Source organism: Rhipicephalus microplus, chromosome 6 (assembly GCF_043290135.1).
Source record: "Rhipicephalus microplus isolate Deutch F79 chromosome 6, USDA_Rmic, whole genome shotgun sequence".
NCBI classification, from domain to species: Eukaryota; Metazoa; Arthropoda; class Arachnida; order Ixodida; family Ixodidae; genus Rhipicephalus; species Rhipicephalus microplus.
Genome location: NC_134705.1, coordinates 148,894,552 through 148,910,754, shown reverse-complemented (window position 1 = coordinate 148,910,754; position 16,203 = coordinate 148,894,552). Strand labels below are relative to the sequence as shown.

At 44.1% G+C, this 16,203-nt stretch overlaps 2 protein-coding genes across 3 annotated transcripts in view; one reads left to right on the top strand and one right to left on the bottom strand.

Annotated features, from left to right (window-relative positions):
• Positions 1 to 2,532: 2,532 nt before the first annotated feature.
• Positions 2,533 to 11,791, bottom strand: LOC142764993 (uncharacterized). Its single transcript, XM_075865539.1, has 5 exons — positions 11,426 to 11,791; positions 10,404 to 10,738; positions 9,056 to 9,290; positions 6,527 to 6,952; positions 2,533 to 3,468 (listed from the first exon to the last, which is right to left on the bottom strand). The coding sequence occupies exons 1-5, from the start codon at positions 11,615 to 11,617 to the stop codon at positions 2,920 to 2,922; spliced, it is 1,737 nt and encodes a 578-aa protein (XP_075721654.1). The 5' UTR covers positions 11,618 to 11,791; the 3' UTR covers positions 2,533 to 2,919.
• A 710-nt stretch (positions 11,792 to 12,501) lies between these two features.
• LOC119185163 (hapless 2) overlaps positions 12,502 to 16,203 on the top strand; it is a 44,062-nt gene continuing 40,360 nt past the window's right edge. For both annotated transcript variants that reach the window (XM_075865538.1, XM_075865537.1), the window contains exons 1-4: positions 12,502 to 12,791; positions 13,486 to 13,626; positions 14,688 to 14,783; positions 14,847 to 14,914. In XM_075865538.1, coding sequence (XP_075721653.1) covers positions 12,585 to 12,791; positions 13,486 to 13,626; positions 14,688 to 14,783; positions 14,847 to 14,914 — 512 coding nt within the window. In that variant the 5' untranslated portion in view covers positions 12,502 to 12,584. The remainder of the gene's footprint in view (positions 12,792 to 13,485; positions 13,627 to 14,687; positions 14,784 to 14,846; positions 14,915 to 16,203) is intronic.

The following is a 16,203-nucleotide window of genomic DNA, read 5'->3' as shown; positions in this document are numbered from 1 at the left end:
CTATCGGACAAGAAAGGGATGCTACATTATACTCGCTGAGTGTAACCTCCTTAGCTTTAGAAAGGTTTAGCGAGCGTTGAGCCGCAGTGCCATGAATACAATGAACTTGTATATACCATGAATGAACTCAAGGTGGTTAAAAATGAGAAGTAGATACGAAGCGCAAGCCGTAAGAAAGTAAAAGCCGAATTCTCCTGTCTCTCATTTCTCATTAGCAGCCATTGGCATGTAAATTGAGCCCTATCTGACAGGGAAAGGTTGCTACGTTATACTCGCTGGGCGTAACCTCCTTGGTTTTCGAAAGGTTTAGCGAGCGTTTGGTCGCAGTGCCATGAATACAGTGAACTAGAATATACCATGAACTCGAGGTGGTGAAAGGTGGGAAGTGGACCCAAAGCGCAGGCCGTAAGAAAGTGTGCGTGTGCCACCTCTCGTTTAGTCCTTGGAATGTCCGCTGGATGGCGGTGCTTCTATATGGGGAATATATGATAAAAAGATGCGAGATGGTGGGACTTGGAGTGTTGAATAGATGAATGAATGGACACACAAACAGATGCATGGATGGACGCATGAACGGACGCAGGGGCGGATGCACGAAATAACGCAGGGACGGGCGCACAAACAGACGCATGGACGGTCACACAGACGGACGCATGGACGGACGAATGCTTCGCCCCACTCTCCATCATTCACTCCGTGGATATGCTGCCATTTTCTTTTGTCAAACTATCTGACCTTCCTCTTTTAATTTTGGTGCACGTCAATTTAAAAGGCCACTCACCAGGCTCCCAAAATACAAAAAAAAAATTGCCCGCAGCTTCCCTCGGGGGAACACTGAGGAGGATGCGGACCATATAATTGGTTAACGGGGTGTTAAAGTGCGACTTACTTGGGTCGATGGCTAAATTGGTTAACGTGGTTGTGAAATGGGGTGTTAAATTGCGACTTACTTGGGTCGATGGCTAAATTGGTTAACGTGGTTGTAGGAGGGGGTGTTAAATGAGTGAACACGTACACACGTATGCGAAAGGGCGGCGCTGGTCAAAGGGACGTCGATCATTGTGTTTGTGGATTCGTTGGAATTCATTTCACCGCGACCTTGGACGTCGACGCGCCGTACAAACCAACCGACGAGCGGCAACTGAGCGAGCGAGCGCCGACCTTGAGTATATATACAGCACGACGGCGCATGCACTGTCAGCTGTTGAATGTTCTCGAAGCGCGACGCCACATGCGCGTCCACTGGAGAATCAGGAGAATTGTAGATGTCGAACGCGGTGTGTAGAGGAGGAAGGGTGCACAGATGGTGGAGGAGTGAAGCGCGCGCGGTGTGTAGAGGAGGAAGGGATGCACAGATGGTGGAAGAGTGGGCGACGGCGCGACGGCGCATGCGCGCGCGTCAGCTGTCGAATGTTCGAGAAGCGGCGCGGACGGCGCACTACAAGGCGCGAGTATAAGATGCTCCGCATCTAAAACAGCGCAATATTTTTCCCCGAGATTTGTCGTACTTCTTGACACACTATTTATACCGTGACGTCTACAGCATACATACTCCCGATTCTTTGATATACGCGAAATATTACACGTGATTTGTCTCCTGCACTGCTTTGCCATGCAGCTGCCCTACCGTTCTTCTTCGTGTCGCATGAATATTGTGCACAATCAACCGATCAAACTTCATTTTCTGTGTTTACAACTGTGCAAGCAGCGATAACTGCGTGCAGCCATGAAGCGCTAAATCCTGATAGGCTCTAGCACTTAGTGCTGATATTGTTCACGTGCAATCAAGAACTAAAAGATGCGAGGAGGATGCACCATGTGCATGAAAGAGAGGAGAAAACAACGCCTCGTCTTTAAACGCGGGGGTGGCGAGTTGGCTTTTAAGAGGGTGCTCCATACGTCGGTGCATAGATAGATAGATAGATAGATAGATAGATAGATAGATAGATAGATAGATAGATAGATAGATAGATAGATAGATAGATAGATAGATAGATAGATAGATAGATAGATAGATAGATAGATAGATAGATAGATAGATAGATAGATGACAGACAGACAGACAGGCGGATAGATAGATAGATAGATAGATAGATAGATGACAGACAGACAGACAGGCGGATAGACGGATAGATAGATAGATAGATAGATAGATAGATAGATAGATAGATAGATAGATAGATAGATAGATAGATAGATAGATAGATAGCGGCAGGCGGACGCGTACTGAAACCCACGTTAAAAATGGAAAGTCAAGTAGAAATGTTTGATTTCACTTGATGCTGTTCTGCTTTTTATAGGCAGCGTTGGTACAGATGAGCCTAAGTAAGGGATGGCAGCGCGTTCATTTCATAGCAGGTATAAAAATAACAGGAATATAGAAATTGAGAAAGTTTTGATAAATTTGTTTTTAAAGGGAAGTTAGACTGATAGGTATTCTTGTTGTTTATCAAATGACACAAATTTCTACAATTGCCACGTCGATGATAGCACATGAGAAACAAAGGTTATACCAGATTCGAGACCATCGCTTTGCAACAATTTAATTTCGGCTTATTTTCAGAGAATTTCTTCGGAGTGCACATCCAGAGTGCCTGCAATGTTCATTTGTAGCTAGCACTTTGTTAAGAATACCAAGCCGGGTTCATGGTCACCTTCTCCATAGGTATCACTCCAACATCGCAGGTACGGTTCAACCCTCATGAACCTGATTCATGAATATTTGAGCCCGCTTTTTTATATTTATTCAACTTTTAGTTTTCACCGGTTTTAATTTCTGAGATTCAGCTTCCAATACCGGTTTGCCAATACAGTGCGTGTAATTGAAGAACAGAATGATTTGGCATAAAATCCAGTGCTTCTGTGAAACGCCTTTTAAGCACGTGTTTTCTTCAGCCGGCTTTAAAGTTTTTAACTCGTCTACGCTTTCGAGTTTGTCTGCATGGGGTCGCAACATATGCATACGTGGCAGAATGGGCAGCGATACGGCGCCGGTGACTGCGCCGAAGTTGGCACAGTGGAAAAGGAGTCTGACGACGTAGTGCGTCCGAACTGGGAGGTCTGACCGGTGCGTGAGGCGCGATGACCGTGTGGCGGGTGGTTATGACCAGGTGCCGAATGGTTCTGACTAGGTACCGGGAGGTTATGTCCAGGAGGCGACGCGTGATGGCCATGCGCCGACATGTGATAACCGGGTGCCGAGGTGTGATGACCAGGTGCCGACATGCAATGACTGGCTGGTGTCTTGTGATGACCGGGAGGCGAGGCGTGATGACCGGCAGGTGGGGGGTGATGGCCATGTTGCGAGGTGTGATGACCATGCAGTGCGCCGTGACCAGGCCGCGCGGCGTGGCCGGTAGTCACTTCAGACGTGCCTTTAGTGGCTGCACAAGCGAGCACGTTTTCGGTACGCGTGGACACCTCGATCTCAGTCGTGGAACCGTCACTGCTTAAAGTGGTCTTCAGAACCTGCGATATAACCCAGCGTTTGTGAGTGGACCAGCATTTACTTCACGCGTAGTGATCTCTCGTTGTAGTATTTTTTTCAACTTTTCATTAGAAGGTGTTTTTTCGTAATTAGAAAATTAAAATATTTGTGCTTGTTCACAAAGGTTATCTTTACCTGCAGCCTTTCAGAACTTACAATGAGGCAATTTTGTTCATTGCATTTTCTTACTGTTTGCGCTGCTTCTAGCCGCCTACTGGGGCAGAGCAGAGATCACCTCAGCCATGTTGGAATGTGTGCCAGTGGTCAGCATTTTCGTCAAATTAAACTATCATTGAAGTCAATCACTAGGAATCATTCATACTATTTCTCACCTTTGGTGAACAATAAAATGGTTGTGATATAGAGCGTCGGATAATAAAGGAACGAAGAGGAAGGTGTAAGCTTCTGATGATAAATGCATAAACTCGAATGGATGTTGAAACAAGTGTTCGGACAAGCGGATTTCTTTTTTATTGCACCAGCTCCAGCGCACTTCCTATAATACGAATTTCTCAAAACATTGTAAAACACTGTTTACATATTGTGTTATGTAAGATGATTCCACGTATATTTGACACGTATCTGAATGGCTTCTCCAATACTGTGTCGGAAGCAACTGAATCCTCCTGTGGCTTACCTAGTATCTTGCCAACACATAATCATATCAGTACTCTAACCCACGGGTCGGCATTCTTTTGAGGCGAATGGTTAAGTTGCGTGAAGCGGACTTTGCGGAGCGTCGCACAATAAAAAGTCAAGGGGGTGGGTGTAGGGGTTTTGCTAACAAAGAAAGAAAGAAAATGGGCTGATAGTCAATATCTGTTATTGATAATAAGTAGACATAGGTAGTTATGAGTGGTATAAATAATAATTGTGTCTAATATTAAAATATGCATATATAATCGATATGCGTAATATGTTATGAGGCTAAGTGGTAAGACACAGCACAAAGTGAAGTGGAAGCAAACTTTCTTTTTTTCCTCTCTAATGCCGTTTGGCGTTCAAGCTGCTTTGTTGGCTTCAGATAAGAAGTGAGAGGGGCTGGAGGGAGGTGTAATGTCGTACTTGAGGCTGCATATTACTTCCCCGCGAGCCGCACGTTGCGGACCAATGCTATAATCTATTACATGCAATCATTTGGCTGAGCAGCTACGCACAAGTTACATTCCGGTATCCCATTCAGCCTGGGGCTGGATAGCAATTAAAATTATAGTTGGCATCTTTACTGACAAAAGTGTGCCCTTACTATAAACGCTTGTAAAACGTAAAAACAGCAAGATAAAATGCATGATGATTTTTAAGCATCCGTTTCTCCGTTGAGTGGTCGTGTCGCCGTCATCAATAGAGTGAACGAGTATGGACAATAGAGCGAACGCTGAACGCCATGAGCTGATTTGTTAGCGCTGGAATGCCTCGTGAGTGATCCCGTTTGTTCTGACAGCACATCGCATGCCTCTAGCATACGGGCACAAGGAAGGAGGTTTACCTGGGAGGATTGCGAGAATAAGACGTACGTTGGTTGAAGACATTCTTTGTCTTAGCAGGTTATTTGTTTCGAGTTGACTTTTCAGGAAACAAGTTCTCTCATAAAAAAGTTAAACCATCTCCCGTTAAAGAAAACCATATTGAGATGTGAAGCAGCGGGCACTAACGCTTACACTGGTGGTCACGTTGACGCTGGCGCTCATCAAGCGAAAGCTAAGACGCCCTTGACTGAATTCCTAACGTGCGATTCAGTGCCTGCATATATGGGGTGACCAGTGAACGGTTGCGCAGAGCGAGCAGTTGGTTTTTCTAATGCGAAGTAGCTCTTCGACCAGCCTGTGTAACGCTGTCCCTCCATCTGCACTACGACTCCTGGCCGCAGAAATTGGGATGGTGCCAAGCAAGTCCCGCCTTCCATCGCAGTGCGCGCGCGTTCACGTCACTCTCTCCCTAGCCTGCCACCACGCGCCACGTATCATCTCTCCCGCTTCACTTTTTCAGCCACTCGCAATGTTCGAGCGCACATCGAGTGAATAATCATCATCCGCGATTAAACTTACGCGAAACCCAAAGCACCTCGCGTGCATTTGCGATTTGAACAAACGCTTATTTTAGTAAACGCTCTTTTAGAGAGGGAGAGGGCTGCTGACCCGCAGGTCACGGGTTCAAATCCCGGCTGCGGCGGCTGCATTTCCGATGGAGGCGGAAATGTCGTAGGCCCATCTGCTCAGATTTGGGTGCACGTTAAAGAACCCCAGGTGGTCAAAATTTCCGGAGCCCTCCACTACGTCGTCTTTCATAATCATATGGTAATTTTGGGACGTTACACCCCACAAATCAATCGAGAGGGAGAGGGGATGGATAACTTTGCGGGTGTCACACGTGGGAAGCAGTGACAGGCTAGGGAGAGAGTGACATCAAAGCGCGCCCACTGCGAGGAAAAGCTTGACCTACTTGGCACTGCCCCAACACCTTCGCACAGAAGAGCGTGGTGCGGACAGAGTCAGCGTTACACAGGCTAGTCAAACTGCTGCTTCGCATCTAGTAATCAAGTTTTGAGCCCAGCTACTGGACGCCGGTATCCGCGTTGAGCGTTGTCGGCGTCGTCGTAATACGGCAGCCGGAGATGGGCACCTCCCTTGGCCTCTTTCCTCGTTATTTATTTGCGCGACATAACCACAAGTACGGCTTTTAATTGAATATGAACCAACTAACCCAGCAACGTTTCCTTCTAGGAAATGTTTTTGAAGATCATATCCAGCAAGAGGCCCTCTGCTATAGCAATCCAAGAACTGTTGTGTTCGGTTCCTTAAAGCCAGGATTCAGTCACAAGCCATCCGGAGATGCATTTTGCCTCTTATTTTCATTTTTACGTGCATTGCGAGCATGCTGTCTTGTGCACTGTGCAATGGGATCAAGAGTGATGTTCGCGCATTCACCGCCTCCCCCTCCCCCTCACCTGACCTCACGGGACCACCGTAACCTTTAGTGAGCATGGATGAATTCATCAGTAGAATATGAATACGCTGGCGTTAGACAAAATTTTCGTCCTACCTCGGTCGTATTTGAAGCTTGCGGAGGCGATGAAGATAAAGATAACTGCTGTTTCCCGTCTTTGCGGTGTGTCTCGTCTTGCTGGGGATGCCCCTCCTTGTGGTGCGTCTCTTCTTTGTGGTGTTTCCCCTCTTTGTGGTGCGTCTCCCCCTTGTGATGTGTCTCCTCTTTGTGGTGTTTCCCTTCTTTCTGCTCAACCTTTTCCTTCTTTTCGACCGACGCAGCTAACGATTCTCCTTTCTTGACTCGCTCGCGGCGCACGAACTCCTCGAGGCAGTCTAGGCAAGGCTGAAGTTGGCTACCATTGGCTTCCAGGTGTATCCCAGCCGCCGATGCAGCGGCGGCCACGATTGCTGCAGCTGCCGACGCACTACAACCTGACGCCGAGGTTGTCAAGCGTGCTACATCCATGGCTCCTCCCCATTTCTGCATAATAACGAAACGATCTACCAATACACTACTCCACCATGCACTGCTCAAACATGAGTCTTACTAATAGGTTGACGTCATTACCATAACGTTACGCTTATTTTGAAGACACAATCATACAGCACCGGCCTGGGCACTGGTACGTTGTGGCTCCGACTGACTCAGGATTGCCCTGACTTAGGAATCTTCCAACTATGTAATGGTTGAATGGTCTCTATTATATCTGTGGTGTGTCACCTTGTTGAAAGCGAAATGCACAGAAGTGTGGGATTGGCCTGGTTGGTAATCTTTTATTAAACTTTTCAGCGTAAAAAATTCAGACAACGAACACAACAGGAGAAAACGAGCGCTGACTTTCAACTGATTTATTACTACTAAGGCACACATATATATGTTACAAAAGAAAAAGATAAGATCGCATGCTTCAGCAAAAAAAACAAAGAAACTCACAAGCAAAAGCCAAAACAGACTCCAAGAAACCACGTGCTCACTCCGGACCATCACCTGCCGAATTTAAATAGGCCAATTCTTTTTCAGATAAGGCTATAGATGGTTTGCTGATGCAGCTGCCTCGAGCAATTGCTGCAGCTTCGATTATAAGTCTTCTGCATTCGTTAGGGTGACGCATGAGCCCTTGCCTTTTTTAACAATGGCTGGCGCCCACATTCCGAATGATGAGCGGCCGAAAAACCATCCCGTCCAGCACTTCTTACATTCTGGCAATGTTCTTGAAGTGTAACATTAAGGCACCTGCCTGACTGACCTACGTACTAATGTCCACTAGACAGACGTAAACCATAAACTATTCCTGTTGCACACTCAACAAACTTTTTATGGTGCTTAATTTTGCAGTTGCTCGCGGTGTTTCCTACGAGACTAGTTCATACACATAACTGAGACATTTTATTAACTGAGCAGGTGATTTACTGTACTCTCTTTTGGCTTTTGGTTGTGGGGTCTTCTTGGTTTTTTGCTTAATCATGCAATCTTCTCATCTTTTCTATAACATATGTGCGTCACAGTAGTAATAATCAGTTCAAAGGCTGCACTCTTCCTCGTCTCTTATGTTCGTTGTCTCGATTTTTGCGTGTTGCGAAGTTTAATAAAATAAATGCGCAGTTTGTTCACCGGTTTTCAAATAAAGGAAGGTGATCATGTCGTGAGCGATAGAAATACGTGTCACGTCATCATGACATTATTGTGGCGTAAAGTAGCTTGAATTTACGGAGCTTTCATCATGTTATACCGTCGCTCGGTGATGCCTCTGCTTTTGGAGGTAATCTAAACGCACCCTATGCGCTGAAAGCTTTCGCAGGCAGGGCTAATAATGTTACCAAGTGGCAGAAAAAGAAAAAAAGAAAGACAGTCGCTTTCCCCAGCAAATTTTTCCTGCGAGTCCGTAAGGAACCCTGCCGGTTTTAATAGTGCAGCTATTTAAGGTGACCGTAAAAATTGGTAACCGCAGAAAACCACAGGTAAGCATGCTAGATGCGATTTCGGCAAGCCCTCCTACAAATTTTAGTAAATGCGAGCGTTTAGCGAATGTTCTGCTAGGCGAAATGGGGCCCGTGAAACATGTATGTGAAAAAAAGAAAGCAAAGATAGGAAGAGAAATCGCTATATACTCACACAAACGCACCCGCACTCTCACTCTCTCTCTCTCAATATATATATATATATATATATATATATATATATATAGAGAGAGAGAGAGTGAGAGCAATAGGGTGAAACAACAATATACTTTTTATCATAAGATGCGGAACAGTAATGAAATGCATAGGAATAAAGATAAAGATACAAAAAAATGCAGAGCCTAAGAAGACCCCTCATGCACCTCCCTCTCTTTTTTTTTCAGACTTTGGAGGAATAGTAAAGAGAAGCAATTTTTTTATAAAGTATCATGTTTGTATTTTCATGTCGATTGATTTAAGAATATGTTTGCAAGAATAATAGCTTATTGCTATGTTCAGTGATGGGCTACTGCATGCATACTAGTCACTACGAGTTCTCGGATGATTTACTACAACTTCCTAGCAGAGAGCGTTTATTAACAACGTGCCACGTGGTGAACGAAAGTGGTTCCCGAAGAAAGGTTACCTGCAATTGGTTGCGGCTTCCGGGCTGATGCGCACGTTCGTTTTTCGCCATGTTCTTCTGGCTGCAAAGCATACATTCCTCCATTATCTTGATCAGAGTTGTTCGTGACTGGGGGAGAGACGGCGGTAGCGACCTCCCATGGTGCCATGAGCCCGAACGACCCTGCTTTTGACTAGCGTACGGGCAAACTTGTGCCTGATGTGTGTACCGTGGAGGCATGGGACTTCTGATGATACTGTAACGAGATTCACGAGTGTTTCATCATTCCTTAACGAAACTTCGGGGTTCTGTTCGCGAAATTCGAAATGTTGACATGAGGCATATTGTAACAAAGAATTTCGGTGTGGTCTTAACCAACTGGGATCATTAAGACGCACTTCTTTGAAATCGTTCGGGTGATTTTGTATGTCAACCATTTTTTAAAAAAATACGGATGCTTCTATGTTACGAGCAAGCATGAACAGGTATACCAGACAAAAATACACGACCACCACACCTTGTGCCTGATGCGATTGTAATGTCCTGACCGGCTCTCCTGCATCTTTCTCTGGTGTCCTTGTGAGTGTTCGCTAGATATATGAAAGCATTTAGTCAATGCCAACTAGACCACTGAAATGCTTAGTGATTTAAAATACGACTTCAAGATTCACAATTCTGACCACCACGAATATAAAACCCTACTTACCACTGCATCTGTCATTGAACAAATGTTTGGAAATAAATATACCAAGCATTGCCATGTTGTGTTCTAGAACTGAACGTGTAGCACGTGCATTTTTGACGCACACTTGCGATTTTTGCCTCATGTTTAAAAAGCGTAGTCATCCAGCAGCCAAAACAAGTGGTATTTATTTCGATCAGATAACATGTCTAGAAATTAATTATGGTTTTAGAGTTTTCTTTTCGTTTTCGAACTGAGTAAGGGTACTAAGAATGTCTTTTTTGCATGGTCGTTGTAGATCGCTTAACTGCGGAGCTTGTGGAGAGACTGTGTAAATTATTGCAATAACAAAATGCTTCTTCGAAGGACTATTGAATACAATTCATAACATCCACATAGTTGATGGAGGTATACCCGTGACATGCCTTTTTGAAGACTATAAAATAGAGGATAATTTTATAGTAGCTCTCACACTCATTTTTTTCTCACCGCAGGCGCTCACTACGTATTTATTATTAGAACTTGAGGCCACGTTCGCATTTTATTGCGGGCCTGCTTCCCAATCAAAGCAAAACAACGTGGGTACTCCTAAATTTTGTTAGTGGAGTTTCCCTCAAGTAAGGCTGACAGCCATCCTCGAGAATGATTCCGGCTTCCCTTAAAGACTACAACGGCGTGTATTCTCACCCAGAAGACATCGCCCTGAACGAACTCAACCTGGCCGCCTGTTGCGGTGACATGGCTCTGAATTTCGGCGTCGAAGAGCGCGCGATGGGCGTTGGTGGGCGGCTGAAGGGCGAGGAGGACCGGCTGTGCGGTGACGGCGAACGGCTCATGAGCATGTGCTGCTGCGGCGACATCGAGTGTCTGCTCGTGTGCGCCTCGTTGTCGAGCATTTCCACGTACGAGCTGGGCCCGTGGTGAATGATGCGCACCACCGGCGTTACACCATCTTCATCCACGGAGAAGTTTACGTCGCATTCGAAGTTCTGCCCGGGGGCCTCCTCGCCAATTGCTGCATCCTGTCACAAAATGTAGATCAGTAAAGGCGAGGAATGTGGTTTAAATGTGCAATAATCGATGTGTACTTGGGAATAAGGAACAATTCAGTGCAAGCCAGCGACAATAATATTCGAGGAAAATCACAAAGAGGCTCCGTAAAATTTACCAGGGTAAAACCGTCTGAGCAATACCAGCGTTCCGCGAATTTTATTGATACGAAGTAAAGTTAGCAGGATTAATTTGTGTACAACTGAATTTTACCTTGTATAACCTTGATATTTTGACTGTATTTGATCATAGGGGGATAAAATTTCAATGATAGCCTAACTGTGGGCAATATTATTAGGACAAAAGTTCTCTCAATGCAATACTGACAGACTCACACTACAGCTAGTCTAAAATGAGAGAATAATGCTGAAAGACTACGAGTACCATGAGACTCCGCACCACGACGACTCAATTTCTTTGCCTAAACATAGAGCGAACCGGAAAATAATAGGAATAGGTATACATAACACATGCCCCTGCTCCCATAATATGACAAGACACTGTCCTGTCATGCATCTCACTTATTTCTACTTTCTTTATCTGTCATCTTTACTTCCACTTCGCCATCGCCGAAGACGATAAGCCTTGTCCCCCCTTCCTCTTTGTCAATTATTCGGTTAATGTTATCTCGACCTTCACCATTCTTGTCTTTTTCTAACCTCAGGTAGCTGCCCCATGGCGCAGGACGGCCTCCGGTGGGACGAAGGTGGTGCCGCAATGGCAACCGCGCTTCCCTTCCTCAGCTCGTGCTCGGCGGCTGCCGGACCGCACATCCTGGTGTGCGACGCGCTCACCAATACGACCACGTCTGAGCCGCGCCTCGGCCCCTGTGTCAGCCTGGCCTGGCTCATGGCCGCTCACGATTCGGACCCCCTGGTGCTTCCAGGGATGGGGCGAAAGCCAGCGCCGTCCGCTTTCGGCCTCCTCGCTTGGGAGCCGACTCCACCGAGAAGCGAGGCGGAAAAGAATTTTGAAAAGAGTGACCAATGGGCCCGCAAAACGGGGACAGCAGAGCGAAGCTTGTGATATGGGCACAGCCCACTGCCTGATGTCAGGTCAGAGGTCACAAAAGTACGTTAACACGCATGCGAAAAAAGGAATGAATTGCTGTCAACAAGTATGATGGCGTGTTCACAGAAATAAGCCGAAACGTTTTGAGGGAACATAAATTACCCTTTAAAAAGTGAGAGCAGAAAAGCAGAGAATAGTGCAATTAATTGCATCATTGCTTCGATGGGCGAGTTATTATCACAAAAGTGCTCTAGTACCTCAAATTGGGCAATATAACTCGCTTCGCAGAAACTGTCTACAAATTCCACACCACAGAGTATCGTGCGGAACTGAGGTTGATGTCTAGAACGTAACATCGATCTGTGGCAGTACTATTCAAGCATTTCTTGTTTGGGGAAGTGGGGGAAAGCCAAGGCGAAGGCTCTCACCTTAACGAAAAGTTCAGCACGTTATCACAACGTGCTAAACCGTCTTGTAGCGTAAACCGTCTTGCAGTATGATGAACTTAATATTATTACTAAGCAGCGACAGCAACAGAAAGAAGGCAGATTCAAGACGAAGCGATGATGAACTCATCAGCTATCCAATAATTCATTATTTATACATTTTATATGTGATCATTTTTTTATGTGTATTCGTTTCTTGACCAATCCCCTAGAGTGGGTGTGAGCCATATATAGACTATCATCAGCATCATAATAGTAATTTTAAGGCCACGCTGCTCTGTGGCAGTGCGGCGTCAGACTTGGGGTTCAAGCCCGGGGCGGGTATGACTGGGGGCCTCCCATTCGATATGAACCGTAACAGATGAAGCCCGTCATGAAGGCAATCGTCGCCTTGCTTGTCATCGCCGCGGCGACTCTGCCCTGCGTGCTTACTTTCGCCGACGTCCAGATGAAAGCTTTGCTAGCGCCATGCGACAACAAGGCGTACGAACCGAAGGAAGTTCACAATGGTGTCACCAAATGCAAGAACAAAATACAAGTGACGCTACTTGTCAATAGCACTCCTGGGGTGAGTACATCGTTATGCCGATGTTACTTGAACACCAAGTGTGTTTGTATATGCACGAGTCACAAGCTGTGAACGCTGATGAGTACATTCGTGAAAATTAGTTTTTATTCAGTGACGCTGAAGGAAACAATTTTTTCAGTTAGTGCCATGGCTCTGAACACCAAGGATCATTAGAAAGTTCTTTTGTGTGTAAATTTCCAATATAAATTAATTTCTTAAACTCGGACCAAACAAGCTTGAAATGTAATCAAATATATATCGTTAGTTGTGTTTAGTTGTGGTGCACTAGTTGTCACATTACCCTAAACTTAATATAGTGCAGGAAAGGTCACTTTTTTTCGTCCATGTAATCTCACCTCGTAACCGTCAAATTACATGTCTCTTCGATTTATTCGGTTTTGTCTATCGCGAAAACGAAGTCTAGCGAAAACTTAACATTCTTTTTTTTATTCGCGCCTTTGTAGTGTTGAGAGAGGGCTGTGTCAGTCTTGAGTAATACATCAATAATATCACTACTTTAGTATTATTGAGCTTTTCTGGTACTGCCGCGTTGTTAAATCACTACAGGTAATACCGTCCAAATTATTCAGATTGATAACGTAACTTCAACAATACAACTAAATTACGATGTTAGAGTTATGAAAATTTCTAAAATAAAACCGACTTTGACAATATGTGTACTTTTTCCTCCTAGGGAAACATAGGAAAGGGCTACGTTCACTTAACCGAAGTTTACGAGCCGGAGTTGGAGAGAACGTCCCGCCTATTCAACACCATCGTGATTCGGCTTAGACAAGAGGAGTTGCTGCTTGCCTACCCTATGAAATACATGGCGGTGAGTTTAGACCTATACTAATATCTTTTCTTCAAAGCAACACGCGTAATACTACAATAATCATTTGGGACGTTAGACCCCAACAATTATTATCACTTTTATCCAACGAAAACACATCACTGTTATCAATGTAATCTCATTGTCAACACGGAATCCCATGAATCCCGCGAAATCATCATGCATGGGCAAGTTGACCATGCTATAAAGAACGTTATAACCAGCGTCAATGCTTGATGAACACAACAGAGCGCTGTAAAGTGTAGGGATCCATCGCATAGGATACAGAATGCTTAGGCTTGTTTAGGAATGTTTAAGAAACTAGATGGACCTGATGTGTGGCATTCTACTTTCAGTGCTATAGATATGGTTGCAAGAATAGTTGTAATGACCACCTTAACCTCGATTACGGCAAGGGCGTAGGCTACATGAACGCATACTGCCCAGTGGCACACCACATAAATATCTGCATTTCTTTACAAAGCTTTTTAGCGCTTTCAAACGAAATTCTAAAGTTAAAACAAAACGAAAATACGGGAGTCAATGAACGAAGAAACGAGATACGGGAATGCGTGTCAATGTTTCTCACACAAAAACACAAGAACATGTATTATTAAACAAAAGGAAACCTCAACAATGAAGAAATTAATTATTTCTAACTATTGCTGTTTTGAAGCAATCGCATGTTTTCCCTTGTTAATTATTTTTGTTTCTAAATATTTTGTTCAATTCAGTTTATTTAAATTGGTGGATCAAAGTAGTTCCTCGGTTGCTTCATACGTTTAAGGCATTCTTCGTTTTGGTTCCGAAATACTGACTGAAGAATATTAAATGATCAGCTCATTAAAAAAATTCCCGGTGAAAGATGAGCAAGCAGGGCACGCACATAAACAACCAAGTAGCAAGTGACCTCAAATAGCAACAAAATATTACTAATATAAAATAGAGAATACACACAAAATATTCCTAAAATTGCAATAAAGGGCAACTGCGTGATACTTGTACAGCATAAATGATTGTTAAGGCGTTCGCTCAGGTTTTCCCATGCGTTCATCTTCTGGCAGAATGTCAACGGAAAAGTCACAGAGAAGGTCGTGGTACATGATTCATGTGACTTGACCGTTTGCGCCGGATACGTAGAGCAGAAGATGGCTCCTAAGGTAAGCGAATATAATATGATGCTTCGTGCTATAAGATATAAGATGCAAAATATGCCATTTTAGGGTTACTGCTGCGGCTGCGATGATGACCAAAATTGTACCATTCACTGCTTACAGTACAGCCCCGTTTGGTGAGTAGCTGGATAATACTTTCTTGCCCCGTGCAAGAAAAGTATCCTAATTTATTTCTGAGCATATGTCACCGAAAAACAAAAAGATTGAGTACTTGCGTAAGGAGCAGCTTTGAAAGCATTTGAAAATATTTTCGTAAGTATTCTCTGACAGTTTGAAGGGCAAACTCCCGTAAGTTACTTCCTATAAGAACATGCATGTATTTGTCGTTTACATGGGTATAAATCACAGCCTTCGAGAAAGCAGTGTCTCGAGGTGCTGTTTGTTTCTTTCTGCCACTCCCTGAAAGATGAAATCCTCATCTAAATCTTGCCGCACATTCTGCGCCATACGCACGCACAAGCTGGTGCAAACTGATCTACAAAAAAAATAGGGAAAGTGTGCGGGAACGCAAATTCATCTGCATACAACCCTCAGACACCGAAGTACGTTTGGTGGTTGGTGTCCCTGCTCCTCAAACTTCCCCACTATAGAAATTTATGACGCTATATAATTGGAAGCATTTGTCCGGCGTTCTTACACCATGTTGTTGCCCAATTAAACGTCCCCTTTATTGTTAGAACGAAATTTCATTAACATTTCATCATTTATGAGATGTTCTTTTCGTTGCAATTTCAATTGTAGGCCAGAAATTATTTTTTGAAGTCGTAAGTCTATCAGCTCTTGCATTCATGCTACAGCTTGGTTATGAAAGTGCGTTTTTTACGTTAATGAGGTATACCGAAAATTTTTCCTTTAGAATGTGCGATGAAATGGTTTTTGTGAAATAACTATTCACTTTCTTTTATCTGATGAATAAAGCTGATTTTAATATTGAAGCACAACGTGGTGTGAGTTGTGTTTAAATGTGGAACCAAAGCATGACTTTTTTATATTTATTATTTTTTCTCGTCATAATATTGAAGTTGAGTGCTCTTGAAATGTTAATGATGCAACAACTGATGCTGTTCGCACATTATTGTTTATTACTTTGACATACATACAGAGATTACTATTACAACGGGAAAAATTGGCATATCCCACGTACAGTGGGATATGCCAATATGTGCGAAGTATGTGCAATATGTGCAATATATGCAAGTATGTGCAATATGTGCAAGTATGTGCAAGTGAAGTATGTGCAATATGTGCAATATGTGCGAATATGCGAAGCATGAATGAGACAGCTTGATATGTCGTTTTAAAATCAGCGCAAAATTACGAAGTGGAGATAAATAATGCCGTACATGACTTCCATGTCATGATTATTATGTCTGGAAGTGTCTTTTTATTTTCGTCATCTATTCAC